The sequence below is a fragment of the Amblyomma mixtum genome, chromosome 1 (genome assembly GCF_055824585.1).
Source record: "Amblyomma mixtum isolate Tamu chromosome 1, ASM5582458v1, whole genome shotgun sequence".
In the NCBI taxonomy this organism is placed as follows: Eukaryota; Metazoa; Arthropoda; class Arachnida; order Ixodida; family Ixodidae; genus Amblyomma; species Amblyomma mixtum.
In genome coordinates, this window is record NC_143012.1 from 161,807,905 (window position 1) to 161,829,949 (window position 22,045).

General features: G+C 47.9%; 1 protein-coding gene across 1 annotated transcript; it reads right to left on the reverse strand.

Moving 5' to 3' along the window:
• Positions 1-1,356: 1,356 nt before the first annotated feature.
• On the reverse strand, positions 1,357-17,293 carry LOC149369559 (uncharacterized). The gene is made up of 4 exons (XM_089574848.1): positions 17,233-17,293; positions 11,623-11,738; positions 7,085-7,297; positions 1,357-1,671 (listed from the first exon to the last, which is right to left on the reverse strand). The coding sequence occupies exons 1-4, from the start codon at positions 17,291-17,293 to the stop codon at positions 1,357-1,359; spliced, it is 705 nt and encodes a 234-aa protein (XP_089430974.1).
• Positions 17,294-22,045: the final 4,752 nt, after the last annotated feature.

Consider the following 22,045-nt stretch of genomic DNA (forward strand, 5'->3'; position numbering starts at 1 on the left):
CCTCCAGACGCGATCCCTCTCATACCCTTAAATAGGTCCCGCTACCACCAAAACCTCACCAACCACTCTTGCACCCTCTGCAACCATTGTACCGTCCCCTCACCCACATTCCGTTCAAATGTACGGTGGATCCTCTCCTGCGGAGCCTAGAGCAGCCCACCAGCTGGCAGGATTCGGAGACCTTGCTACGCTCTGAGTACCCGTTCTGGCAGAAGACCGCCACGGACCGGGCCGTCGACGTCATGGACCGTAAGAACACGAACGTTTTAGTGTAATGGGGTCGTACGGTGGCCCCGCCGCCTGCGTGCCCCAAACTCCTCTGTGTAAGTAAAACTTTTTGCCGCCACCACCAAGTACGTGAATAACTCTCTCTCTCCTATTGCCACGAATCTGGCGAAGACCATGACGAGGAGGCCGACCTACAACAGCGGCCTAGAGGCTTCCACCGCGGTTTGTTATATCGCGTCCTTAACGCAGCTTTTGGGTAGTAATGGCACCGGGGAGGCCATGTGACTGCTTTGCAGGACTTGAAAAGCGCTGTAATAAGGTCTAGTTTCAATAAACTGAAGCTCATAACGCAATTAGACTGCCTGATTTTGTATTTTCTGGTTGTAACATGAGCAGTCCGCTCACTACGCACCTCGGATACAACGAATGCAATCCACGTGACTGTCAGGTTTTAAGCGGGGTTGGCTGTACTAGGTTAACCTTTGTTCGCCTATAGAAGCAAAGCGGTTTTGCGGCCTGTAGTCGTGGGTTCAATTCGCGGTACATCAGGAAAAAAATCTCAGGTGCGCAACAGCATGCCACCGTCTTCGCTCGCCTACAACTTATGGTTCATTTTTTTTAATCCTAGGTTCAAATTAGCTGCAACACCTTGTATATTAGATTAACCTGGTATGCAGGAAGGGAAGTAGTCGTGTCTATGTGGAAGCCGGGAAAGCGTGTACAGACTTCTTAAGCGGCGATAATTCTGTCGCACCTCCGTCATTTCCCTCTTGCCTTGTTGTCGCTGAGGGCCGCATGCACCGTCGCTCTAATGAATGCGGAGGTTCGGCAATGTCTGTTGTATTGTGTGTTGATTTCCTTTCCGTAAAAACTATGTCACCATGGATGCTTTGTAACCCCGGCGAGCCACTTCCGCAAAAACCTCGTGGGCACTGCCCGGGTGATAAAGGCTGCCGCTGGTTAGTTTTCTTTAAAAGGCCGTTACAGGAATTAGCTTAATTGGCCTTTCGCTGAATTCGAACGACGTCTTATGTCTTTATTCTCGCAAAACCCACGACTGGCAGTTCGCACATTGCAAGCTCCCGCTCTATTGACGCCAGTGCGAGGATGGGCGCCTATTGCTCATCCTCAGCCCGAGTGTGCTTTACGGGTGGCGTACATGGCGTTCTTCTGCTGGACGGTGACCACCCGGTCGTCGAGGAGGACGTAGAAGGTCTCGTTCCTCTTCTCCGCTTCCTTGTAAATCTGGAGGCCCGGCAGGTCATTGTTCTGGTACTTGATGCGGGCTACGACTACTGCCAGGTCGGACTTGCGCCACTGCATGTCCGGGTCGTTGTAGAGGAAGTACTCTTCGAAGTTTTCAAACTTCACGAGCTGGTTTGATTGGAAGTTCTTCGGAAGGGGATCCCAGTAGTACGAGTAGACTCCGGTGGAGAGGACGTGCTGCAAGTGGCGCCAGGAAAAAACGAGGGGCACGCGTGAATAGCCGCACCTGTTCGGTGAGGGTGGCGCTAAAGAACCAATGCACAGTGCTCCATCCCAGCACCTAGTTCAGTCACTGATTAGAAGGGCTCCTTGCGAGAACCTTATCTAAAAGACGGCGAAGAAGCAGCGAACTGTGCGCAGTCGCTGTCGAAAGCAACACGAGCACTCCCAGACTCACCCGAATGTGAAGACCATGTGTAGAGCTGTCTATGGAGCTGCGTTCCTTCTTCCATACATCTTTTATACCCTTAGCTCGAAGCGGGCAACACACTTTTAGCCAACAGCTGCTAAAGTTTTCGGTTACGACATACTGGAACGGTGATAAGCTCGCGGAACGCAGTTATGCAGGTATTGCTGAGTAAGGAAGCATGCCACCAAATCTGCCGTGGATGGCGACGGCTCGATAACAGTTCATGCTGTGTTACGACCCGCTTGACATATCAAACAGGTGAAGGTCAAGCGGGATAAACGGATGAATATTGATTCTCAGATAAACGCTTGATTGTCGGGAAATGTATGTATAGACTGGCTTTGCCATTAGGTTTGGTTTGGTTTATGGGGTTTAACGTCCCAAAGCGACTAAGGCTATGAGAGACGCCGTAGTGGAGGGCTCCGGAAATTTCGACCACCTGGGGTTCTTTAACGTGCACTGACATCGCACAGTACACGGGCCTCGAATTTCTCCTCCAAAGAAATTCAGCCGCCGCGGCCGGGATCGAACCCGCGTCTTTCGGGCCAGCAGCCGAGCACCATAGCCACTGAGCCACCGCGGCGGCTGCTTTGCCATTAAAAGGATCTCTGAAAAAAAAAAAAAAATTACCAAAACACTGACTGAACCCATAGCCAGAGGCTAGTGTGGAGTTCAGAAACAAAATATATGAAGGCAATGACACAGCGCTTGTGAAAAATGAAAAGCACAAAATCACGGCGAAAGACCCGAATACATCATACAACAAGGAAAGAATAAAATAATGTGCATTTTACAGCAGAATGAAAAAAAAAAAATCTTTCGTGAACAACATGGTACAACAGACACAAACCGAAGACAACTGTCACATATGTCAAATAAGGCTCATAAAGTATGTTCGCAATTCTCTATTTGTTTCATGAGACTGCTTTATTTCTGGGGGTAAAGCATTCCAAACCTTGGCTCCTGAAAACTGCACCAATCTTTCGCTGTAAACGTTATAATTCGGTGGTAGATTAAAGTTACTATGGGTAAGGTTTCTTGTGAGTCGAGAAGATGAGCGAAACAGGGAGGCATTGAAAGGTTGATTATATTTGATTATGTTGTTTACACACACCGCTATCTTTAAAGAGCGCAAAAGGTCAAAAGGAAGGATATTTAATAGCTGGAAAAGTGGTTTACTTGGCTCGGTATACTTGCTTTGTGTTACAATTCGGATAGCCCGTTTTTGTAATCGCCGGAATTGATCAAGGTAAGTATTGTATGTCAGACCCCATGATTCTATACAGTATGTTAAATGACTATTAATAAGTGCAAAATAAAGGGTACGCAGAGTTTGTGTGTTAAAACAATCGCGGGCCTGTAGTAAGGCGTAACAGCCTGAGGCCAACTTCGAACAGACGGCGATAATCTGATTTTTCCAGTGAAGATGTTCATCTAGAATGACTCCAAGATACTTAAATGAGTGTGTTCGTTCAAGTGGGTGGGCATTAATAAAAATGTCAATTTGGTTGCTATGGATGACTTTTCCTCTTGAGCTAAATACTATATATTTGGTTTTGCTTGAATTAATTGTTAGCTTGTTGGTAAAAAACCAGCTTGAAATTTTTTCCAATTCAGTGTTTGTTTTTGCTTCTAGATCCTCATGGTTGTCAGCTGTAACTATGATCGCAGTGTCATCTGCATACATTAAAATATCCGAGCAACTTAGGACCTTCGGCAAGTCATTCAAATATAACGAAAATAACATGGGCCCTAAAACAGAGCCTTGAGGAACCCCTGTCTTTAAATATTGAAGGCATGATATAATGTTATTCATAATTACAGCTTGTTGACGGTTTTCAATGTAACTGGAAAGTAAGCGGTAGACTTCACCGCGGAATCCATAATGGTTTAACTTGTTGAGCATAATAGCGTGGTCCACGGTATCAAACGCTTTCTTTAAATCAACAAATACAACGGCGGCCAGTTTGTTTTCATGTAATGCTGTATTAATTAACTGAGTCAAACTTAGGACTGCAGATGCCGTTGAATAGTGTTTTCGAAATCCATGTTGCTGTTGACAGAGTAAGTTATACTTTTCTAAAAATTTGCAAATATTGTTAGATAGAATCTTTTCGTAAATATTATTAATAACACTTAGGACAGAAATGGGTCTGTAGCTTGACGGGTTGGATCGGTCTCCATCCTTGTATACCGGGACAACTTTGGCAATCTTTAGTACGGAGGGGTATTTTGCACATTTTAATGAATGATTAAAAAGTTTGCATAATATGGGTACCAAGATATCAGTGTTGTCCTTAAGCAAGCGTGGGTAAATTCCATCCAGTCCGGCAGATTTATTACCTGGTAAGCTGATAATAATGGATGTAATTTCATCGGGTTCGATCTCAAACATTCCAAAAGTATTGAGAACTGGACTGGATGCAATATATTGTTGTTGCGATTCAGGAAGCTGAGCAGCTAATGACGGGCCGATATTGGTGAAAAAGGAATTGAATATTTCTGTAGTATTGCGATCTATTCTGTCCGGAAGAACCCGGCGCAAACTGGGTTTGCCGGCGACTTCATTTATTATTTTCCAGACCTTATGTGTATTGCCGGAAGCCTGTTCAACGAGACGCGTGTAATATGCTTTTTTACGTGCCCTCATCATCGACACGGATCTATTGCGCAGGCTCTTAGATTGATTTAGATAGTAAGCATTATCTTTGTGTTGCCTCCACTTGCGGTACCATGTATCCTTTTCTTTTAGAACGGCCAGGATTGGCTCAGTCATCCAAGGGCATAGTGGCACTTCGTAAGAGCGAACACTAATATTTCTGCTGCACTTAGTAACCATTTGAGAGAGCATGTCTATTAGGTTACTAAATTCTGTATCAACATCATCATGGTATATTAGACTAGGGTCGACGGCCAATAGATTTTCATGCAGTAGTGCATAATCTATTTTAGATACATACTTCTTGCTCTCACGCTCTGGTTTTATATTAGTGTCGACAGTAACAAAAAGTGGAAGGTGATCGGAAATGGGTTCGCTGTAAACCCCAACGCGTATCCTAGTCGGTATATTTGTTAATGCGTGATCAATAATAGATGAAGAGGAGGTAGTTACACGCGTGGGTGTATTAATCATGTTTCTGAAATTGTACGACGTTAACAGGTTCACGTAGTCTTTGTGGCATTCAGTACTTGTATCTATGTTGAAATCGCCAACAATAATTATGCGTTCTGAGTGTGTAGTAAACGTTTCAAAAATTCCTTCAAGTTTATCCAGAAAGGACGAAAGGCTTGAATTTGGTGGACGGTAAATAACTCCAACAGTGAATGAATGGGGCAGTTTTATGAACAGTGTTTCTATGTCTGTATGACTGAGGGTGACTGGTGCCAAAAGCGAGAAAGGTAGACCATTTTTGACAAAAAAGGCAACACCACCACCACGGTGTTTTGATTCTCTCGGATGAGATAGCATAACATAGTCGGGAAGCATAACATTCTCATCTTTTTGCAGCCAGGTTTCTGTAAGCGCTACAATATCAAAAGATTGGGAATATCTCGTCAAGGAAGCCACTAGAAGGTTCAGGTTCTTTCTCACACTGCGGATATTAGAGTAAAATATTGACGTACATTTGTCACTGCTTAACAGGTCATCTTCTTCTATGACCATAGACATTGCAAGATCAAACAGGTACTAAAAACACAAGAGCATTGGTAATCAAACAATTTGTTCCAGGTCATCTTCACAAGTTATGTGCATTACTTTCGAGCTTTCTGTTTTTCTCATCAGGATTTTGCCTTCAGACACCCATGCGAACTTCCAGCCTCTGTCACGTTTCTTTCCAATAGCTTTGCCGAGCAAAACCTTTTTTTCCGGGCACAAATGTTCGTTGACAAAAACAAGATCGTTCTCGGGGAAGCCAAGCACGGAAGTATTTAGCCTGTTCTTTTTCGCAGCTTGCAAGATTCTGTCACGTGGGGACCTTGACTTAAACTTTACAATTACATTGGAAGGTCCTTTCGCCTTGGTTGGAACACGGTGCATCACGTCAATTTCCTCAGGAGAAAGCTCTACCTGTAGGTAGGAAGATATCTGTGTCATGACGCTACCGAGGTTCTCGTTATCAGATTCAGGGATACCTTTCCATTCGATGTTATTCCTTCTGCTGTATTGCTTCAGTTCAACTAGTTGTGTTTTTAGCTCCTTCAATTCGTTCGTCAGCTTCTTGTTTTCTTTCTGAATTTCCAGATTGTTCTTCTTTACTTCTGTGAGTTCTAGCCTCATCGTTTTAACTTCTGTTCTGAAGTCCTCAAAGGCAGTGTTCATGAAACCCATTGATTCCTTCACTGCTGCTATTTCAGTCTGCACAGCATCACTAGATGAGTTCAGCTTGTTTACTGTGACCTTGATTTCAGTAATGGCCTCCATAAATTTAGAAGTCATTTCCACTAGAACCTTAGTAACTTCTTTAATGCTTTTAGGAGCCTCATCTGCGAGTGTCTTAGCAAAGTTGTCAAGTTGCATCGCCTCGTCGTCCCCCATTTCAACAAGTTTTCCGCAGACGCGTCACAAATAACAAGAGGGCCCAGAGCAGTGCAGCAACCGTAAAATTCAATGAAATAAACTTTCACACGAAAGTGCGCATGCCCACCTGCATGAGTACAGCGATACGGTTAGCAGTTGCACAGACGGCTGCCAGCACCGCTCTGATGTGTCCGTCACTGTCACTTGATGGATGCAACGTCCGGAGACGATGCAGGCCCGTGTGGGAGGCAGAAATATACGTGCGTGCAACTTCTCCTAGCGGGGGTCACAGGACCACAAGGTCCGTCCAGTAGCTAGGAGGCGGAGAGGGCATTGCTATCGTGGTTATTTTCTGTGCTCAGGCCGGGGGGCCTTTGCTTTCACTTTATATCGTGTTTGGCAGTGTGCGTGGTTCTAATATTTCTAAAACGCTATCAGAATCCCATGACCTATAGGCACTGCGCTTTTTAATTAAACTGTCCCAGAGAAAAAGGGAAACTTCAATGTCAAATACAGCATTCACTAATACCTCGCCTGCTCCCTGACGCGTGCTAGGTTTTCCGAGGGTTCCGACATGCTCCGCCGGACGACTCTTCCACCTGCGATTGCCGCAACGAAAAGTCTCCGGCCGTGGTCTTGAGAAGCGCTAAGGGAGGACGTACGCGAAACACGGCCGCCGTGACGACGGTGAGCGGCGGCAGCACCTGGCTGGGCCCCAGGAAGAAGGCGCGGCACAGCCCGCTCTCCATGGAGCTGTAGCCGGGCATGTGGGTGACCTCGCGCAGCTGCTTGTTGGCGAGCAGCGTGTCGTTGTTGAGGAACTCCAGGGCCACCATGCACAGGTAGGTCTCCTCGCCGTTGGCCAGGTTGCCAATCTGCGAGGTGGCACCGAGAGGGGACATGACTGGAGATGTACAATTTCCGGAAATTTGACATGCTGGAAGAAAACGAAAAACTTAAATACTGGGAACATTTGGAAGAAACTCAAAACAAGAACTCGTCGATAATTTATATCCAGATACACCAGAAGTTCGAACTTAAATTGAGGGCTCAACTTAAATCGAGGAGAATGCAGCGAGGTACGGAAAGGAAAATCATCGGTGTAAGGATAAAAGACCACAAAAGAGTAGAGTGGGTCAAGAAAGTTAATGACATCATAGTCGAAATGAAGAAATGAATATTGACAGGGCATGTAATGCGAAGGCAAGATAATCGCTGGTCGTTAAGGGTAAAGGACTGGATACAACGATAAAAGGCGAGCGTACTGCTACGCTCGCCTCGGAGGGCGAAAAGTTACGAGGACGCATGGGGTTAAGAAGTTTTCTCGGACAAAGTGACCACGACTGGCACACGGCAGGGTTAATTGGTGAGATATTGAAAAGGCCTTTCTCCTGCACTGGGCGTATCTATGCTGATGATGACACCTGAAGTTTCACACCGAAAAGGGCTTTTCACGGATTCTTATTCGCATGTGCGCTCTATTGCCTGATGCTTTGTCTACTCAAAGACTGTCAATTAGTGGCGTATGGTATCGATAGTTGCCTGCACTCGTAGCCATGGTGAGGCAAAGAAGACGTATCCGTAGCAACACTAAAAAGTGCAAGCTGTGGGCACCGGAGGGTCGTCTGTTCAATAAGCATCTTCTGTTTGAAGCATTTCGTCTGTTCACGGTCTCTCCAGAAGCCAATTAAGTGAAGTTCTGAGATTATGAAGTATGCTTCCGAAAGGTCATCGTGCCAAGAATTAAGCTCACAGAGAAGCCAATCAGCCTACTTTTAAGAAACGTCTGGAGAGCGAATTGCACTACAGTGCCAGAAGATGCCTGATGAGGCGTTGCCACAGGTGATATAACACTCGAACTGATACTGCCTGGAAGCTTTCGAGCTTTGAAGGCTCGCATTTGGGCTGCCGTAAATTGCACACGCTACGTGGGCCACTCTCGGCGGTTGACATTGATAGGGTGATGAAGCAAACAGTAGAAAAAGTCGAAAAAAAAATAAAAGACTCTCACGTGGTGTTTGTACACTTTGCAGTGGAAGAGAGCATTCTGATACAATCGTACTTCGTTTCCTTATGCACCATGCTTTGCATAACACTTTTCTGGAACAGCTTTGCCGCTTGCGGTCAGCAGGTCACCCTGAATAGGTCCTGGTTTCTGCTGCCGAATCACTATCTAGCAAAGTGAAATTAAAGCACATTCGTCACAACGAAGATGCGCCTCGTCAAGAAATGAGACTTGCTGTAATGCCATACATGCACAAAGTCTCGCATAATGTTAAAAAGGATGCCACGAGATACGGTATCAACGTTGTTTTCTGCTCCCACGAAAATATCGTCATTCTCTGTCTGTGCCTCAACCAATAAGCGCACAAAGAAGAAATGCAATGGCAAACAACAGTGTATTCACAAAACGTGCATGCAATGTTGCATGCTCTCTCTCTCTCTCTCTCTCCCTGTAATATGGAAAGATCTACATTGGCCAGACTGGCCCATGTATTAATTATCGCTTAAGACAGCACCGCACCTCGCTGCAACCGGCTAATACAGCCAGTCTGCCTAAACATTGCAACCATTGTTAAGACTGTAACCCCCTCTTCAATGATGTCGGATTCATCGGCCGCCGAAAAACACAGATAGAGCGAGACATCAAGGAAGCATTTAAAATAAAGAAGCTAGGCACTGTACGCGTCAGCGACAGCTCAGCCCGGCTCACTTGAAGAGAATTCCATTTCATGAAAGGGGCATGGTTTGTGGCATGCGAGATAACAGACCTGCAGTATCAAATGTCTTTTTTTTTGCTATTCTGCTATCTTTTTGTAGGCATTGCTTCTTGCACGCATGTGCACCAGGCTGTTATGACAAATTTCAATGAATAAAGTTAAGCTGTGTTTCCAGCGTCGTCCTATCTACTACTACTTCTTGCGAATGCATCCTTTCCAGCTGGTTTTTCCGTGATCACGCTCCAAATGACGCACCAAGCTAAGCTTCTTCAACCCTATTATCACCATGTCAGGTAAGGGAGTCTGTTTTTCAGAAATGAGAAATGAGCTCCACACTGTTGCCAAGACAATAAAGGACTACAAGGAGTTTCTTTTGTGTGTGTGTGTGTGTGTGGGGGGGGGGGGGTGCCGCAAGTCCTTCCTCTGAGTCTTGCAGAGGAAGCAAAATGTAGTAGCGAAAAAACAACAGCAGATTCAAAATTCAGTTTTCAAACTTGCACCACATGTACAGCTGCATTCTCATTTATTTATTTTACCCTCAGGGCAAAGCATTACAGAGGGGATTGGGTAGTACATAATAACACTGAAAATACAAAGAGCAGAGAACAATAAATTGCCAGTACATATATATAAGTTAGAATAACTGATAAACACAATGTATCATCCAGTATAAGCGGTAACAGCAGCCCGAAACAATACAGGGTCAGGAATTGTGGCAACAGAAGAAGGAAGGTGTTTCCAGTCATATGACGTGCGAGGAATAAAAGAATCCGTGAATGTTTTAGTTTTGCATGTAGAAATGCCTACCTTATGTATGTTATCTGTGCAGCGTGAAATATATGAAGGGGGAATAAATAATCCGTAGCGAATGAACTCATGATGAAATATTTTGTGAAAAAGGCACAGGCGTGCAATTTTGCGTCGTGATGCAACTGAAGTTCGGCCCAGTGTATCCTACATAGCCGTTACGCTTGACGTACGCCGTAAGTCGGAGAGAATAAAGCGCGCTGATTTGTGTTGTACTATCTCCAGTTGGTCGATCAAACTCTTAACACCAGGGTCCCAGATTGATGACGCATATTCTAGTTGTGAACGTACGAGTGTCGTATAAAGTAGAAGTTTGATGTTAGTTGTGGCTGCGTGAAATTTACGTCTCAGATATCCGAGAATGCGATTAGCTTTGTTAATGATGTTTTCAATGTGTGCATGCCAGCTAAGGTCAGGCGTAATATGAATTCCGAGGTACTTATATTTTGTAACTGAATCAAGTAAGACACCATTAAGAGTATATACGGGAAAATCACTACTAACACGAGAAATGCGCATAAGTTTGCACTTCTCAGAACAGACTGCCGCAACAACTGTCATTTCGGTCTTCTCTACAACTGACAGGTAAGTATAATTAACCCAATTTTTTTTTGAAACGAACAAATGAAAGGAAGCGCACTTTCTCGCGTTTTTTTTTTACAATTTTTGACACAGCTGCCCATTACAGCGTCAGTGTTCACTATAATAATTGCTCAGTACCTCATTTACGGGCTCTTTAGACCATGTCCAATTATTTTTTTTTCCTCTTTACCATTGTTCGAGAAAGAAAAAACGGAAAAAAATACTTTTCCTTTTCCAGAAGGCTGTTTTTTTTTCTCCGCGCCCTCTCATCGCTATAGAATAGTCGCTCGCTGAGAACAATGGCACCCACGCGGATCATCGCCAAAGGGACGCCATGAGTTATAAGGCTATGCGACGGAAAGTGTGCGGGCCTAGTCGCCACGATGACAGTGCTCTTCCGGCTGATGGCTTCGAAGGAGTAGAATAGGCCTGCCGGATGAACTGAATCGAGACGCTCGTCGAATTATTATTTAATTGCGGAAGCAATACTGCTTGCACTTTCAAGCCTTTGCCGTGACGCGGCGGTGCCATGAACCCCGGGTGACGTCATGCGTGACGTAACGCCGAAGAGCTGGGCGACTATCTCGCGCCGTCGGAGGAAGCGGCGGTGCCACCACCGGCGCCCAACTCCTGCGCTCTCCGCTAGGAGCGCAATTGTGGCGTTACGCCGAAGATATTAGGCTCAACTCACGTCGCTAGTAAGCAGTAGCTGTGCCAACCACCAGCGGCTTAACATTGCTTCGCGACGATGCCGCCCACCGCTAGGGAAGCTCGTCGCAATGCGCGTAAGAGACAGCAGCGAGCTATTCATCCTTCTCTCAGGTGCAAAAACAACAGCCGTCGCCGCTGTTGAGACACGGCGGATGCGGGCTGAAGAAACGGATGAAGTTGCTTTCGCAATTTCCGGGCTTAACCAAGCTGAGCCTCTGCCAATTTTTTTTCAAAAGCTTTTAACCAACACGCGCTTTCTCGCGGAGCAGTAAATTCCCTGTGCGCAGCCATGAGAAATGCATGTCCGCAGTACGAAAAGATGGCCATGCAGCACACCGGTCGCTTTAAGGCCTCGATTCAAGTGTGCCAGGAGGACGCACCTTGAAGGAGTTCGGCTCGATGTGGTACATGCCAAAGCTGTAAGTGTAGGTCTTCTCGTCGTCGTAGTCCTTGATCCAGCTGGGTGGGACTTTCCGCCGCTGCTTCGTGTGGCCGCCTGGTGGAGAGAAGGAAGTGATTTCGAGACGCCGAACAAAGCACGTCGAAAAGAGGTCAAATGGTAACGATTTTCACGCGCACAGTCGTCGACAGGCGACAGCAGCAGGAAGAACTTGGGAGCCTTCTTAACCACATTCTTAATGAAAAATATGCGAGGATAGCATTTAGCTTGCCTGCTATGTTTTCTACAATGATTCTCTAAAGTTCTCACGAGTTTCCTACCAAACAACGATTGGAAACGGTTCCATTGCCCTATTATGGTAAGTATAAGTCCTCCCAGCCGGGGTGGTCGAATTTCGGTGGAGACGAAACTCTAGAGGCCCGTGTGCTATGCGTTACGTTAAAGAACCCCAGGCGTTCGAAATCTCCGGAGCCCTTCACTACGGCGTCCCTCATAGCCAAGATAAATCAAGGTAAACCAATCATCACCTTCTAGAACGTTGCAGTATTATTATTTCTGACGCTAAAGGTGCCACACGGCATAAAACGAGATGTCAGTAACGAACGTTTTGATACGTTAAAAAAAACATGAAGTTCGGTTATGTATCAAAAGTAAAAATACCAATACCTTCATTTGGATTTGCATATAAGATTATGCTAAGCCTATCTACTTATCCAACTTTATCCACCCGTTAACGCTACTAATCCACTTTCTGGGTTTCTGGGAACGGCCTACTTCCGAACATTGGGAGGTCCTTTGAAATTTCGGGGGTGGGCCGCCTACCAAATTTTGCTGCCCTTGGTTTGGTTTGGTTTATGGTGTTTAACGTCCCAAAGCGACTGAGGCTATGAGAGACGCCGTAGTGAAGGGCTCCGTAAATTTCGACCACCTGGGGTTCTTTAACGTGCACTGACATCGCACAGTACACAGGCCTCTAGAATTTCTCCTCCAAAGAAATTCCAGCCGCCGCGGCCGGGATCGAACCCGCGTCTTTCGCGTCAGCAGCCGAGCACCATAACCGCTGAGCCACCGCGGCGGCTGGGGCCCTTACGAATTTAGAAAATGGAGGGTGCTGATGAAGCTTTGATGCTCTTGACAAATCGGGGAATTTCGTGGCACAGAAGCCGGAAATGTTTCGTGAGATGACAACTGAAATGCTGGCGCATGTCGTGCCCCTTTGAACCCGCTAAGAAGGCAAGTGTAATCATTAAAGGCCTGCTTAGTTTTTCATAGGATTAGGCTACTCGTTTTAAACTTCACTTTTGAACCGGCTTTCTTTTTATTTTCCTTTGCACAGAAGCAGCGCGCTGCTCACACCGCCCATTTATACTTTTTCTTTCTCGTGCGAGTTTTTTTTTTTTTTTGTAAAATTAAAAACGCGTTGCCTGAGGTCTCACAGATGTTCCCCTTTTCTCTCTGCACTTTGCGAATGAACAAATGGCAGCAAGAACACGTAGACCTGGCGATGGTACGAGGGGTGAGCTGGGCATGTTTTTGGTCCTCGTGTTCTGATTGTGTCGGCCCAGGATAGGATAGGATAGGATAGGATAAACTTTATTTGCTCTATTTTACAAGTTATTACGGTCGACAGAGGTCGGCGCCCCTATTCCAGGGCATCGCTGAGCTTGGCTGGTCGCTGGGCATGGATGACCAGCTCTCTCTGGAGAACCGGGTTGCCGCTGGAGAGCAAACTCTCCCACTGTTCCGCCCTCAGATTTTTTATTCTATGGAAAGCCTCTTTCATTTCATTTCATTTATTTATCTTAAAGGCCCCTTTCGGGGTATTACATAAGGGGTGGGTTAATCAAAAATTGGTACATTTTTTCACGATGACATATGAAGTTCAATGTTGGCGTTGAAGAGTGACGGGCAGGTGATAGCAGCAGCGGAGTGGGAGAGGCCGTTCCAGTCTGACGCGGCTCGTGGAAAGAAGGAGGTGGAAAAGGTTACGGTACGGGCACGTGGTCGAGTAACTTGAAGGGGGTGACCAGTGCGATGTGATATGCGCGGCGGAGGTGCGCAGATGTATGGTTCATGGCCGAGTGAGCTGTAATAAAATTTATGAAAAAGAGATAGGGTTGCGACGCGACGACGGCAAGAAAGACTTCGTAAGTTGGACAGTGATTTCAGGGATGACACACTGACTTCGTATGAATATTGGGAGTGAATGAAACGGGCGGCGCGATTTTGCACGGCTTCAAGTGCATCGATTAGATATGCTTGATGGGGGCTCCAAATGGGGGATGCGTATTCTAGTTTTGGTCTTACCAATGATGTGTAAGCGAGTAATTTTACCTCTTTTGTTGCGTGACGTAAATGGCGCTTCAGATATCCAAGGGTTCTGTTTGCAGATGAAATAACATTAGTAACATGTTCCCGCCAAGTTAGATCATGACACACAGTGATACCTAAGTATTTATATGAATGAATGTGCTCTATTGGATTGTTAGAAATTCTATAGGAAAAGGACAACGGATTAAGCCTGCGGTGAAACGAAATAAGCTTGCATTTGTTAGGGTTAAGTGTCATTAGCCAATCATCGCACCATTTTTCAATGCGGTTAAGATCATCCTGAAGGGCTTTTTGGTCGGAAGTGTTAGTTATTGAGTGGTAGATAACGCAGTCGTCGGCGAATAAACGGATATTGCATGATAGATGTTCTGGCAAGTCATTTATGTATATTAAGAAGAATAGAGGACCTAGGACAGAGCCCTGAGGTACGCCTGAGGTTACGGGGGCAGAAGGAGATGACTGGATGTTAACAGCAACTGATTGAAAGCGACACGTTAGAAATGCTTCAATCCATTTTAATATGTTAGGATGCAAGTTCAGCTGCGATAGTTTTAGCATCATCGCTTCTTTTGCCTCGTTTCTTCGTTTCGCCTCGTTTCTTTTGCATTCCCACATGATATGATATACGGTGGGTTTGGCCCCACACCATGGCCATATGTCCCTGTATTGATCCGGGTGCATTTTGCTTAGAATATGTAAGTTCGCAATAGTTCCCGTTTGCAGTTGCTGCCAGTATACTGCTTCATGTTGATTTCAAACGTTTTGTGGGGGAGGATACTTTGCCCTCATTCCTCTGTAACAATTCAATATCTCCGAATACTCCGGGACTACCCGCGAGAACTCCTCAGGGCCCGCGTGTTGCAGCGCTCGGTTCGTGTGCTCGCGAGCTACTTCGTCGGCCATCTGGTTGCCCTCGATTCCAGTGTGTCCCGGTATCCAGAAAATAGTGTGTCTGACTGGTTCTTTTGGAAAGTCTGCGCGAAGGAGAATGCGAAGTGCTTTCCGACTGATTCTGCCGTTCATATAGTTACGGCATGCCTCTTTGGAGTTCGTGAGGATTACTTGGGGTCTGTTTGCGCGATATCCCTCCACGGCCGCTAAAGCAACAGCCATTTCTTCTCCTTCGGTTGTCGTGCAATCCCATGCCGACGCGAAAGTGATTTCCTTATAGTCCGAATTTATCACTGCAGGTACGGCTTTCTGCTCTATCTTCCCCCTTTTGTAGGGGTATTGCGCGGCGTCCGTCTATACCGTATTCGCCTTGCCTGCTAGATACTTTTCTAACATCGATGGCCTACCGACGACCGCGGACCGCTACCTTAGGTGCGTGCAGACTTCCATCACATTTCCAGGGCCGTCACTGGACACGGTGTATATACTGTGGGAGTACAGGGAGCTTTTTCAGGTGCAACTGATAAGAATAAGACCGACTACCTGATCAAGCGCGTAAGTTGACTATTATGCACCGATTCGGTGACACGCTTGCCGGCAGAGCCAGGGGATGGCTCGTGCGCATGCGGTTTCGTAGTTCGTCCTTTGAATACCGGCGACATAAAGTGAAGTAAACAGACTAAAATACTGTCGGGATCAAAGGTTTTGGATCCGTGAGAGCCAATTAGATTCCCTCGTTGCGTCACGTAGGTGCCAGGCAGCCTTCTCGCACCATGCCCAGGGAGCGGAAAGCCGCCGCACAGGTGCTGCGGGTCAGACTGCACTTATTGGAAAGGCTTTCATAGGCCTTTCCCATAGGGGTACCCTGTGCCTCGCCATGCTGCTTCCCGGGGCTGCTCTGCGGACCTGACCGTGCCACTAGCACGGGTTAGTGGCATCAGAACTGGCTTGTAAAAGCTCTCAGTGGGGGCTTTTCGACCCCTCGAACGACTTAAGGTAAAGCGTGGTGTTGAATCTCAGAGGTCAGGTGGTCCGCTTGGAAGGTGATGCCCGGTGCGTTCACCAGTTTTGTGAAATCGCGATTAAAGATGGCCGTCAGTGATAGCATCATAAAACGCACTCCGTGCGCCACCTCTCATTCGTTCTTCGGTTTCCCAGGCATTTTCCAGGAGAAGTCAATGCTGAGACGTCAGATCGCACACCGGCCCGGACAAAGACAAATCCGCATACTGAAACGTACACTAGCGCACCGAGGCTCCCTCTAGACACTTGTTCTCTTTAAAGAGTGTTCGCGCTTACTCATCACGTTTCTCGATTTCTTGGGGCATGCTACCACCTCTCTTCGGCGTGAAGTTTTCCAAGTCCGAGGAATTCAAGATGGCGGCCCCCATAGTAAATCGATATAGCAACCCAATTTGTAATTGATTGGTGACGTCATTAGAATATTGAACTGGTGACTGGTGACGTCACTGATTTTGTGACGCCATTATTAACTAGTTACATGACGATGTTTAATCTCTTCTAACTCAGCAATTAATGAGCCATCGTAAAACATATTAGATATTTGGAATCCTCTATATTAGTATAACAAGTTAGACACCAAATTAAACTACTGAAGTTAATATTTAGTTATGGTTAAGATTGTGTTTGACTGTAATTAACTACCCGATAACGTCATTACCTTACTAATGACTATTCCTAATGGCCTCAATGAGTAGGACATGTTAGACACCAGTATTATCTAATTAGGCTAATATTTACTTATGGTTAAACTTAACAAGGCGGCCATGTTGTCAGCACTTGGAAGCTCAATTTCATACCTCATGGCAACCGCGCACCTACCGCCTTGAAGTAAGGAAGTGGCCCTCCAAAGAGTCGAAGAAAACTTTTCGGCCCAAATTGGTCGGAAATATCTGACGTCGAGGTGGTGGGCGCCCCCTCGCCGTAAGGTATGGAAAAGTAGCCTAATCACGTGGCAATACACCACATGGACGGTAGACGGCGCTACCGAACAGCTAACGCTCATTACTTCGTCTTCCAGACGGTGGCGGCATTTTTTTCATTGTTTTTTTACGTCAAAATCCCATCTTCCTGCCCTCTCTCTACAGTGGAACACTACGGACAGGCCCAGAGCCCTGGGAACTTCGCTGTCCGCTGTCCATCAGAAAAAAAACAGCAAGCAATATCGTATCGCTGCACTCGATCGCACCCACAGTATACCGTTCCACGCCCACACTCGGGTTCTAGATCTTTCAAGCCCGACATACACTGCCACGCCGAAATGTCGGCACAGCGTTCAATCGGTGTCAACCCTATCAGGTGGTGAAACACCTGCGACGGAGGCGTGCGGATCTGTGCCAATGCTCACCTTTGAATATGAAAGGCGTTAGGGTCAGGAAGACAGCAGCAGCCAGGCTGAAACAGTGCATCTCGAACCAGAGGACGACAACCGCTGCGGTTCCACTCGGGAAAAAGGCGACCCCTGTGCAGTTCGCGGTGGCTCCAGCTTCGTCTTCTTTCTCGCTCGCGTGAACACGCGCTCAAGGAGCAGCCGCAGAAGCCGAGGACATTGGCTCAAGGATGAAAAACGTGTTTTTTATTTATTTGTTCCTATTAATTGCATAAATGACGGTATTAAGGTTCTGTGAAGAGGCCTTCAAAATCTTTACTGGTCAAGAAAATTCGCCGCAACGCTACAGGAGAGCTTTGTGCAATGCTACGAGCGACCGACTCGCGGCGCTAGGGTGCCCCCATCCAGCTTGCTGCATGCCCCAAAGGTCACTGTACCAAAGGGCAACGAGTGAATGTGACTACGAAAAGTGGGCCTTGGGCGATCGCTACACTGGCCACTTTTGCGACCATCTGAACTAAACTGGTCGTCATTCTTTCTACGAACTCTCTCGTACATTTTGTTCCCGCTTCCTCACACTGTATTGAAAATTGCTTTTGAGGAAGGAAATGACGCAGTATCTGTCTCACATATCTGTTGTTGTTGTTGTTGTTGCGACTGAAAGAGGGATGAAAAGGAAAGTGCACAGGCCTGCCGACTGGCTCGACCCGAGCCACAACCGCTGCCACGTGCAGATAGAGGAGAGTGAAAATATAGGAGGAAAGATGGTTGGTTGGTTGGTTTATGCGGTTTAACGTCCCAAAGCGACGTGAAAGAGGAGACGCGCGTCGCAATAATCACGTCCGCCGAAGCGAAGACGATGGCTGAAACAACAGATATCTCAATGGACACCCGAACCGCGCCGCAAGCGACGGCCTAGAGGAGAGAGCGAAAGAAGAAAGGAAGAAACAGGTCTGACACTGTATTATGAAACCACGTTTTTTATTGCGAAAGCAATACTGCGCTAGGTTTTGAGCCTTCAGCGTCGTCCCGGCGGCTCCACGTTTGACCTTTAGCTTGACCTCTGTTGTGGCGTTCATTGATGAGCTCTGACATAGACAGCGTTGTAGACTGCGTTGATTTGGAAGAAAATAAAGGCGCCTTACCACCTCTGTGGTTTAGTGGACACCTCAATAGCACTTTAAGTTAATTCCGGCGTTCATTGATGCGCTCTGAGAGAGAGAGAGAGAGAGAGAGAGAGAGATAAACAACTTTATTGCCATAGATTGGCGGGATTTAGGGCAGGTGGGCTTGGTGTGGCCCCCAGGTGGGGGCGACTTCCTGGGCCCACGAAATGAGCGCCAGTTGGATGCTCTTGTCTGGCCTTCTGAGGAGTTGGTTCCATCCGTCTTCGGAGCGAGCTGGCAGTAAGGTTCGAGGGGGCGGATTTCCCGCGCAACCCCAGAGGATGTGAGCCTAGGTGGCAATTTCTCCCTGGTAACAATTTTGGCAGACGGGGTCGTATTCCCCGTCTGTGATGAGTGAAAGTCTAGAATGGCTAAGGATAGAGTGTGTCTGCAACCTGCGGGGCAAGGTGGCTTGCGCTCGATTCAAGTCGGGGTGTGGAGGCGGGAACTGGCGTCTCATCTCTCTGTAGAGGTTTTTAATTTCGGCAAAGGTCTGGGGAGCCTCGGCAAGAGCGTCTGGGTCCGTGGGGTCGGCCGCCCGGTTGGTTAGTCCTCGGGCTAGTCGGTCGACCCCTTCGTTTCCAGAGTTTCCCGCGTGGGCGGGTACCCAGACCAGGTTGATCTTATGGGTCGGGAGTGCAGCCGCGAAGGATGCGTGCAGCGGGGTGGCAGATAAAACCTGCCGAGTAATTTTGTATTGCTCTTTTGGAGTCACTGAGGACTGTGCGCGTACGTGGGTCAGCGATGGCCAGCGCGATGGCGGTTTCTTCTGCCGCTGTGGGAGAGGGAGCTACTACTGTGGCGGAGGTGACGAGAGTAGACTGTGGCGTGGTTGCACAAGCCACGTATGTGTTTGCACTTTGCCGTGCAGCATCTATGTATATTGCGTGTTCGTCGGCAAGGTATGTGGCATCTAGTGCTTGGGCGTTCAGCTGACGGCACGTATCATGGCGGCCTGGTAGCATGTTTTTGGGGATTGGTTTTATAACTAGGCGTCCACCCCACGACGCCCTTTCGGAATGGGCGTCGTGGGGTGGACGTCGCCTATGGGGTTGATGTTGAGACGGTCAAGTATGAGCCGCCCGTGTTTAGTGAGGGAGAGGCGGTGGATTTGGGCGGTCTTGTGTGCCTCTATGAGTTCTGTGAGCGTGTTGTAGATGCCGGGTTGGAGAAGGTGCTGTGTGCTGGCGTACTGAGGTAGCCCCAGTGCCGCTTTGTACGCTGAACGTATAATGCTGTTAACAGCTTCCTCGTCCTTCCGGCGGAGGTGATAGTAGGGGTAGGAGTAGACTATCCTGCTAATGAGGAAAGCTTGCGTGAGCCGACAGAGGTCATCCTCCTTCATACCTTTGCGGCGGGTGCTGATGCGGCGGATAGGGCCGTTGATCTGATTGGCTGTGGTGTGGAGGCACTGAATGGCCTCCGAGTTTTGCGTGTTGTTCTGTATTAACATACCCAGAACGCGGATGGTGCGGAACGGAGGTATTGGATGTGTGTCGACTTGAAACACAATAGGTTCTTGCGGGTCGGGGACGGGCAGGCGAGCTCGTCTGTCCCTGATGACTAGTAATTCGGACTTCGTGGAGGAGCATGTGAGCCCGTTCGCCTGTACAAAGGAGTGTACTTTATCGATTGCTGTTTGGAGGGAGTTTTGGATTTCCCCGTCAGAGCCAGAGTTGGTCCACAGGGTAATGTCATCGGCTTATATTGAGTGTTTAATGTGAGGTATCTCTTCCAGGAGCGGAGGGACGCCTCTCATTGTAGTGTTGAAAAGGAACGGAGATAGGACTGCTCCTTGTGGTGTTCCTCGGGTGCCTAGTGTGATCTTCTCGCTGTGGAGGTCTGCAATGTGAAGTTCTGCTGTACGGTTATGAAGAAAGTCGGCGATATAGATGTAAGTGCGAGTGCCTACATTCATTTGTGAGAGGTTTGCCAGGATGGAAGCATGTGACACGTTATCGAAAGCCTTGCTGACATCTAGGCTTAGGATGGTTCGTGTAGCTCGGATGGGTCTCGGATCGAGGATGTCGTGTTGGATTTGCCACATAATGTCTTGAGTGGAGAGGCCGGTTCTGAAGCCGATCATAGTGGGGGGAAAAAGGTCCTCTTGGTCTACGTGAGTGTGGAGTCTATTGAGTATGACGTGTTCCGTGACCTTTCCCAGGCAGGACGTGAGCGAGATGGGCCGAAGGTTGCCCAGCTGGAGTCGTTTGCCTGGCTTAGGTATGAAAATCAATTTGGCATGCTTCCAAGTGTGTGGAAGGCGACCCTCATGCCAGTTTTGGTTGAAGAGGTCCGTTAGTGCCTCGACGGACTGATCTTCGAGGTTACGAAGCATCTTCTTGGTTATGTGGTCGTCGCCAGCGGCCGCGGTGGTTTTAATCTGGTTGAGAGCGGCGCGGACCTCTCCTGCCGTGATGTCGGCGTCCATGTTGGTGTTCTGAGCACCCGTGTATTCTGAAGGGATGAGAATTTCAGTGGAAGTATTGATGTATTTGTCTTTCAGGGTAGCGAGGAGTTCCTCATTTGTTCCCTGAAAAGCGTGTATCACACGGGTGAGGTTCTTGTGAGATGTGGATTTGGTGTGAGTTGGGTCCAGTAGATGTCTGAGCAAGAACCACGAGTTTTTGCATCCTAACTGGCCGTTAAGACGGTCGCAGGTTTGATGCCATTGCTCCTGACTCAGTTTGACGGAGTAAGCTTCGATCTCTCGCTCGAGGCGAACGAGACGGAGCTTGAGGAGTCGATTGTGTTTTTGGCGGAGCCAGCGAGCGCTAAGACTGCGCTGGGCCTCCCACATGTGTATGAGTTTGGCGTCGGGAGAGGGGCCATCCTCGTCCTTGGTAGTCGTGGAGGTGGCATTGGCGGTGTCTTCGAGCAGCGAGTTTGTCCATGTGTCCAGGTCGTCTATGGGGGCCGAAATGCGTTTGGCGCGCACGTATCGGAAGGCGTCCCAGTTAGTGTGCCTGATTGTTCGGTTGGGGGCTTTGCTGTGTGTAGCCGTGAAGGTTTTGCTGAGAACATAGTGGTCGCTACCTATGTTCATGCCGAGATTTTCCCAGCGTGCGTCTGGGATGTTGCGGGCGAAAGTGAGATCGGGGCAGCTGTCCTGTGTGACACTGTTTCTAATGCGAGTAGGCCTGTCGGGGTCTAGGAGTAGTGTCAGGCCCAGTGTTTGGGCTGTCTCCCACACTTTGGCTCCCTTACGACCGTATGCTTTGCGGGGGTAGCCCCACTCGGTATGCGGTGCGTTGAAGTCACCTAAGATGAGTAGCATCCCTGTTTGTGCAGTCGCGCAGGCCTTACGAATTAGGGCTGCCACTCGTGTGCTTTTGTCGCTAGGGGGGCTGTAGACGTTGAGGATGTGGAGCGGGGCTTGTGAGCGACTGTTCGGTAGGACCTGTACGAAAGTGTGCGGAACCTCGGGGTAACTAAGGTCTATATGATTAGCTGCTAAATTTCGGTGCACCAGGATGGCGGTGTTGGGCCGGTGGTCTGGTGTCGTTTGTTGGTTATATGCGGCGTAGCTGGTAAGTTTCGTGTCTATGTAGGTTTCCTGAAGTGCGATGATGGGGGGGGGGGTGCGGCTGGGCCTGCAGGGTGTGCACCAAGACTCGCCGCTTCGCCTTGAAACCCCTGCAGTTCCATTGCCAAACTGTGAAGGG

Bases quoted from the DNA above. Each gene is read 5' to 3' on its own strand.
- LOC149369559 (XM_089574848.1), bottom strand. From the start codon at position 17,293: ATGCACTGTTTCAGCCTGGCTGCTGCTGTCTTCCTGACCCTAACGCCT. The intron at 7,298-11,622 runs GTGCGTCCTCCT...GCCACCTCGCAG, and splicing joins TCGAGCCGAACTCCTTCAAG to ATTGGCAACCTGGCCAACGG. The intron at 1,672-7,084 runs GTACGTCCTCCC...CGCCACTTGCAG, and splicing joins TCACGGCGGCCGTGTTTCGC to CACGTCCTCTCCACCGGAGT.